The sequence below is a fragment of the Mobula birostris genome, chromosome 6 (assembly GCF_030028105.1).
Source record: "Mobula birostris isolate sMobBir1 chromosome 6, sMobBir1.hap1, whole genome shotgun sequence".
Taxonomy (NCBI): domain Eukaryota; kingdom Metazoa; phylum Chordata; class Chondrichthyes; order Myliobatiformes; family Myliobatidae; genus Mobula; species Mobula birostris.
Genome location: NC_092375.1, coordinates 82,822,614 through 82,839,104, shown reverse-complemented (window position 1 = coordinate 82,839,104; position 16,491 = coordinate 82,822,614). Strand labels below are relative to the sequence as shown.

The window sequence follows — 16,491 nt, the reverse complement described above, 5'->3', positions numbered from 1 at the left end:
ATGGCCAGGGTGGCTGGTGCTCCCAACAATACTGTTAGGACACGATTAATGTAGATGTGTGATTGATGGTCAACATGGAGCTGATGGGTTGAAGGGCCTGTTTCTGTGGTGTGTGCCCCTGTGACGGTGTAACTTCAGTACTGTAGGTTAAGCTGCTTCCTCTGCTGCTTCTCCACCCAGTTGTTCACGATGTCACATGGAGCGAATTGCATTGCCGAAAACTAGTTCCTGTGATGGTGGGGCCTTGGATGGAGGCTGAGGTGAAGCATTAGCTAAGTGTTGCTGAACAAAGGTGTTCATAGATGTTTCATACATTTACTGAGATGTACGGTGATATTTTTTATTCCTGTCTCTGCAGATGCCATCAGGACTGTTTATACCAAGCATGGCTGTTGGAGCAATAGCTGGTCGAATGGTTGGTATTGGTGTGGAGCAGATGGCCTATCACCACCACGACTGGTTCATCTTCAGGAGCTGGTGCAGGCCAGGAGCTGACTGCGTCACACCTGGGCTGTACGCCATGGTTGGGGCCGCTGCCTGTCTGGGTGAGTGACAACTGATGGACCAAGAAATTTGGAGAGAAATGTCAGTCTGCAGCAACCAATAATGTTTGTACTTAAACGGCATATCTATTGGTGTGAATCAGGAATAGGGTTAACTCGTATGGCCTCTTAAGTTGGTCCCCCGTTCAACAAGGTCCAGTTCGAGCCTCAACTTCACAGTACTGCCCATCCCAAGTAACCTTTCATCCCTTACCATTCAGAATCTAGAAAATCCTGCAATAGAATATATTACCACCCTTTGAGGAAGAGAGTTCCAAAAACTCTCAGTCCTCCCAGAGAGAGAGAATTTTGTCTCATTCTTGTCTTAAATGGGCCATAGTTAGTGACTCCTATTTTTGAATTCTCCCACAAGTGGAAGTATCCTCTCCATATTTGTCCTCTCAGGATCTGATATATTTAATTCAGCTATTCTCTCATTCTTTCAAACTCCAGTGAATTCGAGTCTCTCCTTATCAGACAACCCACACCTTTCATGTATCAATGTGATGAGCTGTTTTCAATGGATTTACATTCTTTCTTAAATAGCAGAACAATATTCTTTACGGATTATATTTCACCATTATATTTTATAACAGAAGCTCCCTGCTTTGTGTTCATTTCCTCCAACAGCAAGCACTAACATTCTTTTAGATATCCTTGTTATTCATTGCATGTTCTTGCTAACTTTTGCAAATCATGTGCTAGATACCCAAATCTCTTGGCACCTCAACATTCAACAATCAGTAATCATTTTTTTTTCTCTTATTTTTCTGGCCAGAGTGGACAATGTCATATTTTTCTACATTATGCTCCATTTGCCAGTTATTTGTACCCTCTTTGTCACTTATTTTCTTACCATTTGTGGTGTCTTCAGCAAATGCAGTGACTTCAGTGTCTTTATTCTAGTTACGTATACAAACTATAAAATATTGAGGCCCCAGGTGCGATCTCTGTGCACACCAGTCACAACACAGTGCTGACCAGAAAAAAGTTCTTTATATCCCTATTCACCCTTTCTTGTTAGCCAGTCAATATGCTTGTCTTTGGGTTTCCTCCCATACAGTTGTCTGCTAGATAATGTGTACATGATCAGGTAACTCTGTGTACAAGTTGGCTATTAGTGATATGTCATTGTTTGTTAATGGTTTGGAGTATCTCAGTTTGTATCTCAAGTTCTCAGGAAGTGTTTGTACCTGGAGGGGGGGGGCGTGGTGGTGGGGAATAGACTGAATCTTGAGAAGAATTTTTTTATGAGGCTAGTGGAGACCAAAATCAGAAGTTGTATGAGCAGCCCTGGGAATGTGGGGAGACAATGTCATAATATAAAACAAAGTTTGGAAGTTTGGTTGATTGCCGAGCTTGGCAAAATGTTTGCAGATGTTTCAGCTCCAATTGAGAAGCCATCATCAGTACACACTTGAGGGTGTTGTCTCCTCAGAATGTCAGCTTGTATACTCCTCTGGGGTCCAAATGAATATTGATTGGACACCGTGAGCTGGTTGGCTGGCTCAAGCCACTGAAGAGTTTAGCAGTAGGAGACTCTGATTGGCTAGCTTCGAGGGAGGTCCATTTGAAGTGTTTGCTTCGCTGACCACATCCTGAGATAACTGGCAATTCGTTGATTGTTGATGTCGTTCTTTCTCTTTTCTTCATAAGGGTTCATATACCGGATCAATGTTGATGTGTTTGTTGATGGATCTTTCTGTAGAGAACCACGCTTTGAGGAATTCTCATTCTTTTCTTGTTCTTGCTTGAGTCAAGATTCTAACTGCTGTCCAGTTGAAATGGTGCCCTTCTTTGTGTTCCTGAGCTGATACTAGCGGGAGTAGGTCGTGTCTCCTGCTTGCTAGCTGATGCTCGTGTAGCCTGGTCGATAGTTTTCTTCCTGTTTGACCAATGTACTTGTTGCAGTCACTATGCTGAATTTTATAGATAACATTTGTTCTATCAGTCGCGCTTCTCAAAGCATTATTGTCTACAGAAGGATCCATCAAGAAACACATCAACATAGATCCACTATATGAACCCTTACAGAGAAAAGGGAAACAGCAACATCAACAATCAACAAATTGCCAGTAATCTCGGGATCTGGACAGCGAAACAAAGGCTTCCCATAGACCTCCCTCGAAGCTAGCCAATCAGAATCCTCTACTGCTAAACTGTTCATGGTGTTTTGACCCTGCTACTGTGCACTGGTGATGGCTTCCCCCATTACAGCCGAAACGTCTGCAAACATCTTGCCAAGCTCGGCGATCAACCAAACTTCCTAATAGCCAACCCGAGCTACCAATATTACACAGTATTTCGAAGTTTGAAAATTTTCTTTGTAATGCCCTTGCTGAGGTTTTGTAATACCAACTAGACAGTCAGCCAAAATGACATGAAAGTCAGGGTATAGTCGTCCTAGCTCCTTGGGTTTACTGTAGACTCATAGCATGACATAGCGAATAAGGAGTGAAACTGAAAATCAGCAAAATATCATGATATCATCACATTGTTCCATTCACACATGTAAATATACACAGGTAAGTAAGAACTTCGTTAAGGTTCCTGCAGGTAAATATTATAAGATTCTAACAAGTAATTGCTACAGCTGATCAGTATGTGTAAACCATTAGCATCTAGGTTCGTGTCAAATAAACTCAAAAATAACATTCTATTTCTGCAAGATCTTAATGATACCTTTAGCTTAATTTCTAAACAATATAACATCAACTTGCACGCAATGCTTCTGCTGGAGAAACGATGGGATGTGTTTGGATAGAAACTTCTTTTGTCCCGAGCATAAACCTATGGTGTACTGTCAGGCAATGTGCTTTTCTACATACTCTTTCCTGGCTGCACAGGAAATGACCTAATACAGATCAGAATCTACGCATTAAATTAAAAGCTGAATGTGCATAATCACATGGACTGTGGTCTTGACCCCTACCTTCTGGCCTCTTTTTTTTAATCATCACGCCAAGCATCTTCTGGTCATTGAATTTTGAAGCACTATCGGTTTTCTTTGTTATCAAACATACAGTAAGGATTCACTCACAGTAAAGGGGTAAATAACAAGATCACGTATTTTAATAAGGCTGATTGAGTGATAAATGTTGTGCAGGATCCCAGAAGAACTAACTTGGCTTGTTAATGTCCACGAGAGAGGCCTGCAAGCCTTCTGATTAACACCTCTGCCTGAATGTTTCAACCCCCTTCCCCTCACAACCCCCCAGAATTAATAAGAGGTCAGAGCATCACCACTGAGCCCAGTACAGATGTGATTGACTTTGTGCAGGTGCAACTGTTTCCACTTTTGAAGATTTTTAACAGCCCAACAATAAAAATTTTAAATAAGCATTTATACAGCTCAATCAGGTATTATTGAACATAATCAGACAGCAAAGCTTGGCTGCAAGGCAGGGACAGAGACAGTTTATGTAAAGCTTGGTCAAAGAATGGGTTTTAAGAACATAGAACAGTGGAGCACAGTGTAAGCCCTTCAGCCCATGATGTTGGCTGACTCTTTAACCTATTCCAAGATCAGTCTAATCTTTCCCTCCCTTATAGTGTTCCATTTTCTTTCATCGGTGTGCCTATCTAAGAGTCTCTTAGATCTCCCTAATGTATTCACCTCGACCACCACCTCTAGCAGAGTGTTCTGTGCACCTGCCACTCTTGTCCACTCCACCTATGCCTCTTATCACCTTGTACACTTCTATCAAGTCATCTCTCATCCTCCTTCGCTCCAAAGAGAAAACATTACCTTGCTCAACCTTTCTTCATAAACATGCTTTCTAATCCATGCTGCATCTAGGTAAATTTCATCTGCACCTCTGTAAAGCTTTCTCAGCCTTCCCAGCATGAGACGACCAGAACTGAACGCAATAGTCCAAGTGTACTCTAACCAGAATTTTATAGAGCTGCAACGTTACCTCAAGGCTCTTGTGGCAGCTCTGAGAGATCTATGAGTGTGGACCCCAAGATCCTGCTGTTCCTCCACATTGCAAAGAATCCTGCCATTAACTTTAAATTCCACCTTCCAAAGTATATCACATCACATTTTGAATCCAGATTGAACCCCATCTCCCACTTCTCATCCCAGCTCTGCATCTTCTCAACGTCCCATTGTAACCTACAACAACCTTCTACACGATCCGCAACACCACTAATGTTCGCGTCATCCAAGACATTTATAAAAATCAGAAAGAGCAGGGGATCCCAGACAGATTGCTGTGGAACACTGATCTCCAGGCAGAATATGGTCCATTTACTACCACCTCTGCCTTCTGTGAGCAAGCCAGTTCTGAATCCATGCAACCACGTTTCCCTGGATCCCATGCCTCCCGACTTTCTGAAAGAGCCTACAATGGGGAGCCTTTCTGAACACCTTACTAAAATCTATATACACCATATCCATAGCTCTACCTTCATCAATTGGTGAAACTTCAACAACAAATTAATGGGAACACTTCAATGCATGCCCAAAATCATCAAGTGTCTTATCCACTTGAAATATATACCATTAAAAAAAAAGATGCTGGTTTTGTTCTCCAATCCAAATTCTAGATACCTCTGATCTCATTTTAAAAGAATTTCGTGCCAAGAGTTGATAATGTCTTTGCAGGTGGAGTGACTCGGATGACGGTATCTCTGGTCGTGATCATGTTCGAGCTCACCGGAGGCTTGGAGTACATTGTACCATTGATGGCCGCGGCAGTGACCAGCAAGTGGGTCGCAGATGCCTTTGGGAAAGTGGGAATCTATGAGGCACACATACACCTGAATGGCTACCCTTTCCTGGATTCTAAGGACGAGTTCAGGCACAGGACGCTGGCAACTGACGTCATGAGGCCAAGACGCACTGAGCCTCCGCTGTCGGTCCTGACACAAGGCAGCATGACCGTGGAGGATGTGGAGACCCTCATCAAGGATACGGACTACAATGGGTTCCCAGTTGTCGTCAGTAAGGAATCGGAGCGGCTCATTGGCTTTGTCCAGCGGAGAGATCTCATTCTCGCAATAAGTGAGTGCGGAGTGCCTGGTTTTAGTGGATTCAGTAGCACACAGTCGGCGCATGGCCAAGTGGTTAAGGCGTTCGTCTAGTGATTTGAAGGTCGCTAGATCAAGCCTGGGCTGGGGCAGCGTGTGTGTCCTAGAGCAAGGCACTTAACCGCACATTGCTCTGCGACAACACCGATGCCAAGCTGTATGGGTCCTAATGCCCTTCCCTTGGTCAACATCAGTGGTGTGGAGAGGGGAGACTTGCAGCATGGGCAACTGTCGGTCCTCCTTACAACCTTGCCCAGGCCTGTGCCCTGGAAACTTTCCACGGCGCAAATCCATGGTCTCAAGAGACTAATGGATGCCTGTATATATAATGTGCATTTGGGTGGGCAGAAAGGCAGCAGGCATTGTCGGTGCTGTGCGCATCCAGAGATCCAGGTCTGATCCTGAACTCTGACGCTGTGTGTGTGAAATCTGCAGATTCTCCCCACTATTGTTGAGTTTCCCCATCCCAACCTCTGGGTGCTCTAGTTTCCCTCCAAATCCCAAAGAGGTGCTGAGGGGCTGCGGTAGATTACCCTCGGGGTAAATGGGCTACAGGAATAGTTGAGGGGCCTGTAGGAGTTGATAGGTTACAGGGTGGGGTGTGTGCGGTTTGATTAACGGAAATGCTTGCATAGACTTGGCAGACCAAATATTGCGCTGATCTGTATGGAAAGTCATATGAAAACTTGACACATGGAGATGAATAGCTTCTGTTGAATGAATTAAGTTGGGGCAGATCTGTAGTTTGTTTGCCATGAATGTATGATTGGAGTTTCACTTCAGAAAGTCTCAGCAGTGGAGATCAGAGTTACAGCTTCGAAATGCAGATGGACGAGCAGTAGGACATCATGCCCAATGGATGCAGATAGGCCCCCCTCCTCTATAATCCCTCCTGTTCTCTGAAAAAGGGTTGGGACCTGTGAAAGGACTTTGCATATCATCACCTTTCAGATAGCTAATGAGCCTGCAAATCCTTGCACTCTATTTAAATTCAATAGCGTTAATTGCTAAATTCTAATTGAGAATACAAACAAAGGTGACTGACACCTTCAAAAAGAATGACACAGGGGTTCTAGAAAGCTGACAACACTGGAATACCCCAGTTACGGGACAATAACCTGTATATGTGATCTGTGAATGAGTCGAGAACTGGTATCCGTTATTTACATTAATAACTTGATCTTAGGACTTAGAAGCACATCACAAAAGTGTGTGGAAGATACTTAAATATGTTATGCATACTTAATTTTGTGCCTGGATTGACACAGACTCTCTGTAACAAAATACATAAAAGGCGAAAGTGGAGTGACAATGAAAGCACAAGGGAGAGAGGAAATCAGTGTCCTTTGTGAGCTTGGCATTAACCGGATCAGGAGAAGTTGTGGTACGTGTGGTCAGTGGTCCAGTGCAGGTTACGAACAGAATGATACAGATGGTTTTAGTTTATTTATTCTGCTCTTGGGTGTTAAACCACAGGAAATAACCTCCTCTAAGTGTTCACTACCTCAGGTAGAGCATTGAACCTAGAACAATACAGCACGGGACAAGCCCTTCAGCTCACAATGTTGTGCTGAATTAATTAACCTAGTAATTAAATGCCTTACTAAATTAATCCCCATATGGCTACACAATATCCATATCCCTTCATTCTCTGCACATTCATGTGCCTCTTAAACACTTCCATTGTACTTGCCTCCACCACCACCCCTGACTGCACATTCCAGGCACCTACTACTCGCTGTCCAGCATATCTGCTTTGAACTTGCCCTCTCTCACCTTAAATGCATGCTCTTTTGGTGTTAGATATTTTGACCTAGTAAATGGGTACTGACAGACACTCTATCTGTGCCTTCCATGACCTTACACATTTCTGTCAGGCCTTCCATCAGCCTCATTAGAGAAAACAGCTCAAGCTTGTCCAACCTCTCCTTGTATTTGGATTACAGAATTGATGGCTTGGCTGCAGAAGACACAAAGAAAAGTGGAGGTGCTGGTAGTTTTGAGGAAGTAGAGAGGCTACAGAAGGACTTAGACAGATTAGGACAATGGGCAAAGAAATGCCAGATGGAATACATGGCAGGATGTACATGGTCAGGCACTGTGGTAAACCATGTATATATGTTGTAACTCGGTTGCCTGTCTGGACACACACCTCTGCTGACTGCCCCTGTGGCTCCTCCCACAGAGTCCTGTATAAAGGTGTTTGCCTTGCCCCTCCCCCTCAGTCCGGAGGCAGACACTCACGGTGGAGGTCGTATTGTAGAGCGAATAAAAGCCTTTCAGTATTTTACCAAACCTCAGTCTTTTGGAGTAATTGAAGGTGCTTCAGGCACTTTGGTAGAAGAAATGAAAGGGTTGACTATTTTCAAAGTGGAGAGAAAATACAAAAAAACTGAAGCGCAAAGGGGCTTGGAAGCCCTTCTTTAGGATTCCCTTAAGTCTAATTTGCAGGTTGAGTTGGTAATGAGGAAGGCAAATGCGATGTTAGCCTTCAAAAGGACTAGAATATAAAAGCAAAGATATAATGTTGAGACTTTATAAAGCACTGGTGAGCCTCACTTGGAGTATTGTGAGCAGTTTTGGGCCCCTTATCTTAGAAAGGATGTGCTGAAACTGGAGAGGGTTTAAAGGAGGTTCACGAAAATGATTCCAGGATTGAATGGGTTGTCATACAAAGAGCATCTGATGTCTTTGGGCCTGTATTCACTAGAATTCAGAAGAATGAGGGGTGACCTCATTAAAGCCTATCGAATATGAAATGCCTTGATAGAGTGAATGTGGAGAGGATATTTCCTATGGTGGGAGAGTCTGAGACCAGAGGACACAGCTTCAGAATAGAGGAGTGTCCTTTTAGAACAGAGATGAGGAGGAACTTCTTTAGCCAGTGTGAGGTGAATCTGTGGAATTCTTTGCCACAGACAGCTGTGGAGGCCAAGTCTTTACGTATATTTAAGACAGAGATGATAGATTGTTGATTGGTGGGGGCATGAAGGGATATGGGTGGAAGGCAGAAGACTTGGGGCTGAGAGGGAAATTGGATCAGCCATGATGAAATGGCGGAGCAGACTGGTTGGGTCAAAATACCTGATTCTGCTCCTACATCTTATGGTCCTGTGGTCTTAAAGCTCCTACTCTCTAATCTAGGCAGCATCCTGCTAAATCTCTTCTGCAGCCTCTGCAAATCTCTACATCCTTCCTATGACAGGGAAAGCAGAAATGAATGCAGTACTCCAGATGTGGATTAATTGGAGTTTTGTGAAGCTGCCCAAATCTTCCCAAATGCCTTGACTAATAAAGACAAGGTAGGGGACTGAATCTAAGATGATTGGTAAGGCCCATTAGGAACACTGCCAAGAATGAAATTCTGAATTAGAATTGGAGGGGGCTGTGGGGAGGCGTGTGGGTTCTTGGCAACCACAAAATTCTTTGATCATTTTAAACTTTGACGTTTCTTCTCTTCATCAGAAAATGCAAGAAAAATTCAGGACGGTGTAGTCAGCAACTCCATTGTATACTTTATGGAAGAGCCGCCTTCGTTGCCAGGCAATAGCCCCTGCCCTCTCAAACTGCGGAGGATCCTCAACCTCAGCCCATTCACAGTAACTGACCACACGCCCATGGAGACAGTGGTGGATATCTTCCGTAAACTTGGTCTGCGACAGTGTCTGGTCACTCGTAGTGGGTAAGTGTCCAAAGTGAGCAGCGACTTCTTTGATTACCTCACCTCCTTCATGCGTGGGGCGTGCCCACTAAATGGTAGCAGTCAGAAATACCGTTACGTACACCACGCTTTTAGAATTTCTGCCTCTGCGAAGAGGCTTCCGAGCAGATAACAAAATGGTTATGACGTCAGCTGTAATGTTCAGCAGCTTACAGTTAGATAGCACCTTTAAGATCATTCAGCAGGAGGATTTAACACTGAGACTCATCAAGAGGTTTCATGATAAATTGGTTTACTTTGTCACATGAACTGAGGTACAGGGAAGATCTTTGTTTTGCATGCAATCCATGCAGGTCATTTCGTCACGTCAGTACATTGAGGTAGCTCAAGGTGAAAGGAATAACAACGCAGAATAAAGTGCTACAGTTCAAAGTGCAGTGAAGCAGAGTGGGACTGGGGGTAGTACCTTGGCATGGAAGGGAGATTCACCGGTAAACAGAGGACAGTTGGGATACGTGGGTTAATTTCCATCTGACCATCAGTACCTGAGGATTAGGTCTGGGGCCTCAACCATTTACCATTTATTCTGATACTACGGGTGAAGCGATCTGCAGCCAGACTTGCTGTTTTGTGAAGACAGCTGAGTTAACTAGTTGTGAGCCAGGCATAAGGAGAATACAGCAATGTTAGAGGCAGCTTGTGTGAAAGGGCCAGAAGTTGGCAGATGGAGTATAATGTGGCAAATAGCGAGGTTACCCACTTTGGAAGGAAGAAAGCTGTGGAATTTTCTATATTCTCTGGCTGGGGTGGGGGATGTGATTGACAGACATTTGAACAGTAAAAAGGGACAAGGGGTACCAAGACAGCGGTGTAGACTCCAAGACTGTATCAGCCACAATCTGATGAATATGGCAGCAGGCCTGAGAATCTGACTCACCTTCTCCTGCTACTATCTGCAGTGTTCTGTAGTGTTCTTCTGTCTGTCAGCAGAATTCTCCAGACTTACCACAACATGATCCTGATTCCTGCACCATTAGTAAAGCATATAAATCTGGCATGAACTGTTGGATTTAAAGCGGTCAGACTCTTGTGTGCTTTGCTGGAACCCTTCAGGAAAAGGTTCACAAATCCAGGGCACAACACCATTCCCTATGGAACTGCTGTCAGGCCTGGGAAATTGGGAATACTAAACCACTGTCCTGGTCTGCTGAGTTTTCCCAGCATCTTCTATATTTTATTTCAAATTGTCAGCAAAGTCTAGCTTGACCAGCCTCCTTAAATTCTTTGAAGAGGTAATACAGAGTAGCACATGGCCAGAATATTCAACATAGCAGCATACTATTGGGACTAGCCAGTCGGTGCGGGGCTGACATGTGTCCAATGAAGATCTTATAGGTTCTCCTAAAATCTGATTTGGTCAAGCTGAGGTCTTTTAGCAAATGAACCGACCACTGCTGTTGGTTTGGACTACAAATAGTAACAATATGTGATTGACATGTATTGGCTGCTGTAGTCAAAACACTTCCTATGTATTAAATGTGATCCTGCTTGGACAGAAAACACAGGGTTTGTAACATCTTCTATAGCTTGCACCAGAAGTTAAAGCACACTCTCACTGCAGGTTTCTCTTCTTTTTTTCAGACGTCTCCTGGGCATCTTAACAAAAAAGGATGTACTAAGGCACATGGCCCAAATGGCAAATCAGGACCCTGAGTCAATCATGTTCAACTGACCTACCCCATCCTCCCCCTTATTGTCCAGCCTTGCCGAGTTCTGGTTTAAGAAGGGAATAAACGATGGGTGTGGCTGAAGTCTCAGGGCACGGTGACCTTTAAGTGAATTGAATACTGATCCTTGGGTAAACAACAGCAGCTTGCTCATGAGATGGACAACTGGCCCTGCACTGGGTCAGAGAAGAGGACCGGCCTATGGTGGGCACCAGCCCAGTATCACTTTCAGAAGAAGAGGAGAAGCTGAAATCCCAGGTCTTATGGAAAGCCTGGCAATGTGTTCAAAGATGCATCTTATATTAACCTCTGAACTCACTAACCTTGTCTAAGAGGTTTGTTCAACTGGAGTAACATGATAGAGATTTATAAATACGTTGCATTTGAATATTGGTCACTGATGTACCTCAGTACAAGATCTCGGCTTCCCTTGTTTGAATTCATGGCAAATAGCAAGAAATCAGTGCCGAAGACTTCACATTTGTTTCCCAAATCACCCATTTAGCTCTGATGGAGTTTACTGCAACATAAAGCTGTTTTGACTCCAATAGAATTTACAGCAAGCCTCCAATGGCCTTGTTTAATCCTGCATTGCCAATATATCCTCATGTCCATACCTAGCTTCCTCTTAATTGAATCAATACAATTCATTTTCAATAAGGTTGTGTTAACTATTACATGTTCAGTCTATGCAATTACTGTTTTAAAATTTTATCCCTGATATCATCTCGGTGAATCTCTACTGCAATCACTCCCAGGTTACTATCTCCTTCTTGAGGTGTTGTGCCTGAACTGAGGCATCGACCCAAGTGGGCTCTAACCAGAATCTATATGACAGTATGAATCATCATTTCCATCCTTTAGTATCCCAGCTCCCTGTAACATACTAATTTCACCCAGAAGTTGTATAAATCAAGGAAATTGCACACTCTTTCACATTTCCAAATGGTGGCTTGCTGCTTCCCTGCTATTTTATCCAGGTAGACTTATCTCTCCCAACAGATGAGCAGTATTTGTTTGAGTGGGTCAACAGATTTCTTAGTACTGTCACCCTCCAGCCCTGTAACTCTTTAAGGTATTAATAGATATCCGTTCCTCCAGTACTAGCCTCTTCCACACCTGATTTTACCCCCCTCCATCCTCCCTTTCCCCTCCGCCCTCCTCCACTCATGTACACTGGTAAAAAAATGCTTTTAGTTTTTGGACAGTTGTCCTCATGTGGTTTTGTGCCTAATGATACTGCAGCTGACTCTGTTAATGGGATGATATGAATGTGTTATCGTTTTGGTTGTTGGAATAGGTAAATACCAATGAAACTGAGAACATCAATATCAAGTATTCATTTACCCAGCCAATTGTCAAAAGTTGATCTTCTGTTTTACTTGACCAATTCAGAAATTGTTCCTTGTAAGTAATTAGGGGCACTAGATTGCAGAGGTTTATATTGTGATGTTGCATGTTTTGCCATTAACCAGAAAAGTCTCTTCATTTATTGAATTGATAAATTGGTTTATTGTTCTTACATGTACCAAGGTAGAGTGAAAACATTATCTTACATCCCACCCATACAGGTCAATTGATAACAATGTTGCATTGAGATGGTCCCAGGTAAAACAATAGCAGAATGCAGAAAACGTGCAGTATAGGTAGACAGAGAGATGCAGGTTCACAACAAGGTAGATTGTGAGGTCAAGAGTCCATTTTATCTCATTGTAAGGACCTTATACCCTATTCAGTGGTGAGTAGTTTTCCAGAACACAGTGCTTAAGGTTTCATTCATTTATTATGTGCTGAGTTGTATGAGGTACGCAATCATGGTCTTTCCATGACCATGATTGTTCTTGGCAAATTTTTCTACAAAAGTGATTTGACATTACCTTCTCTGGGCAATGTCTTTACAAGATGGGTGACCCCAGCCATTATCAGTAATCTTTAGAGATTGTCTGCCTGGCTTCAGTGGTTGTATAACCAGCACTTGTGATGTGAATTAGCTGCTCATACAGCCACCCACCACCTGGTCTCTTGGCTTCACCTGACCCTCACCAGGGGGCTAAGCAGGTGCTACACCTTGCCCGAGGGTGACCAGCAGGCTCTCAGAGGGAAAGAGCGCCTTACGCCTCCTTTGGTAGAGACGTATCTCCACTCCACCACCCAAGTCTAGAGGGTAACAACTAATATTTATACTTCCAAATACATTACTGAGAAAATGTGTGAAATTGCACAAGAATGTGGTCTATATGCTTGCCTTGCGAAATTTCTTCCATTATTAATTTTACCAGAAATGCTATTATTGTGAAGATCAATGATCATGAATTAGCATGTTTAAATTATGAACAACATTGTGCTAAGTTATAGAGTTTGCAAATTAGACATTTACTTTCTCTTGTTTTTGAAAAATTTACTTTAACCGCTTAAAGTAAAGGGGCGGCATGGTAGCGTGGTGGTTAGCACAACTCTTTACAGTACGAGCAACGCAGGTTCAGTTCCACCGCTGCCTCTAAGGAGCTTGTACGTTCTCCCCGTGACCGCATGGGTTTCCTTCAGGTGCTCCGGTTTCCTCCCACAGTCCAAAGACGTACCGGTTGATAGGTTAATTGGTCATTGAAAATTGTCCCATGATTAGGCTAGGATTAAATTGGGGGATTCTTGGTAATGTTTCTTAAAGGGAAAACAGTCAAACCCAGAGAGAATCAAAGTTCTTATTGAAAGAGTTTTGCTAGCTGTTAAAATGAATACCTCTATGTATAAAATTCAGTGCGCACATGTTGTTGTCATTGGGCAAAAAATTGCACAGCACAAGATTTTTGTGCACATTGGTCATTACAAATCAGAAGGAACATTGATTGCTGGGTGGCACAGTTTGAACGGCTGGAAGGGCCTATTCCGCGCTATAAATAAGTACTTCCGTTAAAGTAGTAGGGAAATGAATCTAAAGCAGACACGCTTTCATTATTATGTGTTGTACACTAACCAATTCCAGCACCCCCCCACTATTGTTAGGTAGGATATGTATGTTATGTTCAAATGAATTTGCTAGTTAAATATATATGAACTTAGTATATCAACATGGATGCTTAACTGAGATGAGGTTAGGGTCTACAGTGTTCTGGTTTTGCACGTAAAAATGCCAAGATCAATAAACTCTCAGTCTATAGAGCAGACGTAGAAAGAACTGCATACAAGCTACAGATATAGAATCTTTAAAATCTCAAGACCCCATGCTCAGATTAAGGCAAGACCTAATAGCCTCAGACTAAACAGATAACACTTGACAGAGATCAGGGTTGGGAGAAGGAAGTTTGAAGGGTCAGTCCAAAGGAGATTGTTATCTGTGGTTCTCAGGAAGACTCTCCCTTGGTTGTGTATCAGAAGGCTGTAGGCTTGAGTATAAAGCTCTAGATGGCTTTCCAATGCCATGATAAGGGAGCACTACACCGTCTTTTGGATGAAAACCTGAAGCAAGATCTTGTCTGTTGTTTTAGTTAGACCTAAAATATCCTGTGTCATTGCAAGGATAGGACCCTGATGTTCTCAACCACAGTTGTCCTCCAATCAGTGCAATAGAACCAACAGATTATGTGCATTTTATCACACAGATCTTTGTGGGAGCTTGATGTGTGAACATTGGCTATCATATTTGAGCTATTGCTGAATGACTATACTTTGAAATTGACAACTCTGTAGCCAATCAGAACTGAAGATGATTACATAAAATCCCTTTCAATCAAACTTGATGGCCACACCAGGGACTGTGTACTTTTGTGCACACTATTTATCTAACTATACTCTACTGCTGTGAAATCACCCTGCTTTTATTGGGAGAAGTTTTCGTTGTTTCTTTCCTTCCAGCCTTTTAGACTGATTTTTTTTTTTTGCGGAAGTTGGCTTTTTTCCTGCTATCTAATGGATGGTTTGTCAGGAGTCTTGCCCCCACCAGTCATTGCTAAGCAGCCAATATGCAAAATCCTCATCACCGGTAATGTAATTTGGAGTTTCTCAAGATTGTAGAAGATGCATTATAAAATCAGAGGGAAGGATCAACAAAAAAAAATGCTAAATAGGTCCAGGAATATAAGGGCTGAATCTTCAACTGGGGCATCAGCATTAATACCAGGACTTATCCAAGTATTTCGATGCAAGTACAGTGGTCCCCGTTCATAAGAATGCTCAGGGAGAGGAGATAGTGAAGAAGTCATGCAGTATACTTTGTGTCATCAGGCAAGGCATCAAATATAATAACAGGAAGATTATGATAGAACTTTATCAAACATTAGTTAGGCCACATCTGGAGTACTATGCACCAGTTTGATCACCACACCACAGGAAGGTTGTGATTCCTCTCCTGTGGATGTTGAGGATACTTGTTAGGATGTTGCTTTGGATGGAGCATTCCAGTTATGAGGAGAGACTAGATAAGTTAGATTTGTTTTCCTTGGAATTGAATTGAATTGACTTTATTTCTTACATCCTACACATACATGAGGAGTAAAAATCTTCACGTTATGTGCAAGGAGAGAAGGAGGCTTAGGAGAGACCTGGTCGGGGTATATAAAATTATGAGTGGTATAGATAGAGTAGACAGCAGGAACTTTTCCTTACAACAGAGGTATCTAAAACTAGAGGCATAGGTTTGGGGTAAGAGATTTTATTTATTGATTGATTGACGTACAACAGGTGGAATTGGCACTTTGAGCTGCATGGCCCCAGCAACCCCTGATTCAACCCTAGCCTAAGCGCAGGACAATTTACAATGACCAATTAACCTACCAATCAGTACATCTTTAGGCTGTGGGAAGAAATCCACGTGGTCATGGGGAGAACATAAAACCCTTATACAGAGCAGCAGGAATTGAGCCCGGGTTACTGGTACTGTAAAACACTGAGCTAACCACTATGCTACCGTAGAGGGACCTGAGAAGAAATTTTCTTCACAGAAGGTTATTTGAATCTGTAACCATCCCTAGCTGAATGGTTGGCAGCAGGTACCCTCAGAGCCTTGAGGGAACATCCAGATGAGCACTTGAATGCATAGAAAGCTAAGGACCTTGAGCTTCTAAATGGAATTAGTATTAATGATTGGCATAGACATGACAGGACAAAGGACAAAGGACCTGCTTTTGTATTTTATGACACTATGAATGGGAAAAAATGGCAGCTGAGAGTACCATGTTATTACTTGACTTCACTTAAAATATTTTATGTTGATTTTAAATGTGTGAACTGTTTTATTTAGTATTTTAAATATAAAAATCATTTTTAATTTCTTTAAAATTTTAGTTTTTTGTATGTCTGAAATGTCCATTGGCATGATCTTACTGACAGCTTTGACAGTCTGTGGGACACCCTGTACTGGTGCACAATAAAATACAGGGAGCCGGGATCCCAGCAGAAGATGTTGTGAGGTGCTGTGCTGGAATAAAGAGATGTAGGCAGCCTGTGACCTGTGCCCCAGTGGATCTATGTAAGTAATGATACAGAACTTCATGGTATACTTGAGCATATAGCCTACCCCTACCATGGGTTTCAG

The 16,491-nt window shown here is 42.7% G+C and overlaps 1 protein-coding gene across 1 annotated transcript in view; it reads left to right on the top strand.

Moving 5' to 3' along the window:
* Positions 1-15,705, top strand: part of LOC140199145 (H(+)/Cl(-) exchange transporter 4) — a 117,901-nt gene extending 102,196 nt beyond the window's left edge. The window contains exons 9-12 of the mRNA XM_072260747.1: positions 359-545; positions 5,152-5,550; positions 9,042-9,258; positions 10,879-15,705. Of these exons, the coding sequence (XP_072116848.1) occupies positions 359-545; positions 5,152-5,550; positions 9,042-9,258; positions 10,879-10,969 (894 nt within the window). The 3' untranslated portion in view covers positions 10,970-15,705. The remainder of the gene's footprint in view (positions 1-358; positions 546-5,151; positions 5,551-9,041; positions 9,259-10,878) is intronic.
* Positions 15,706-16,491: the final 786 nt, after the last annotated feature.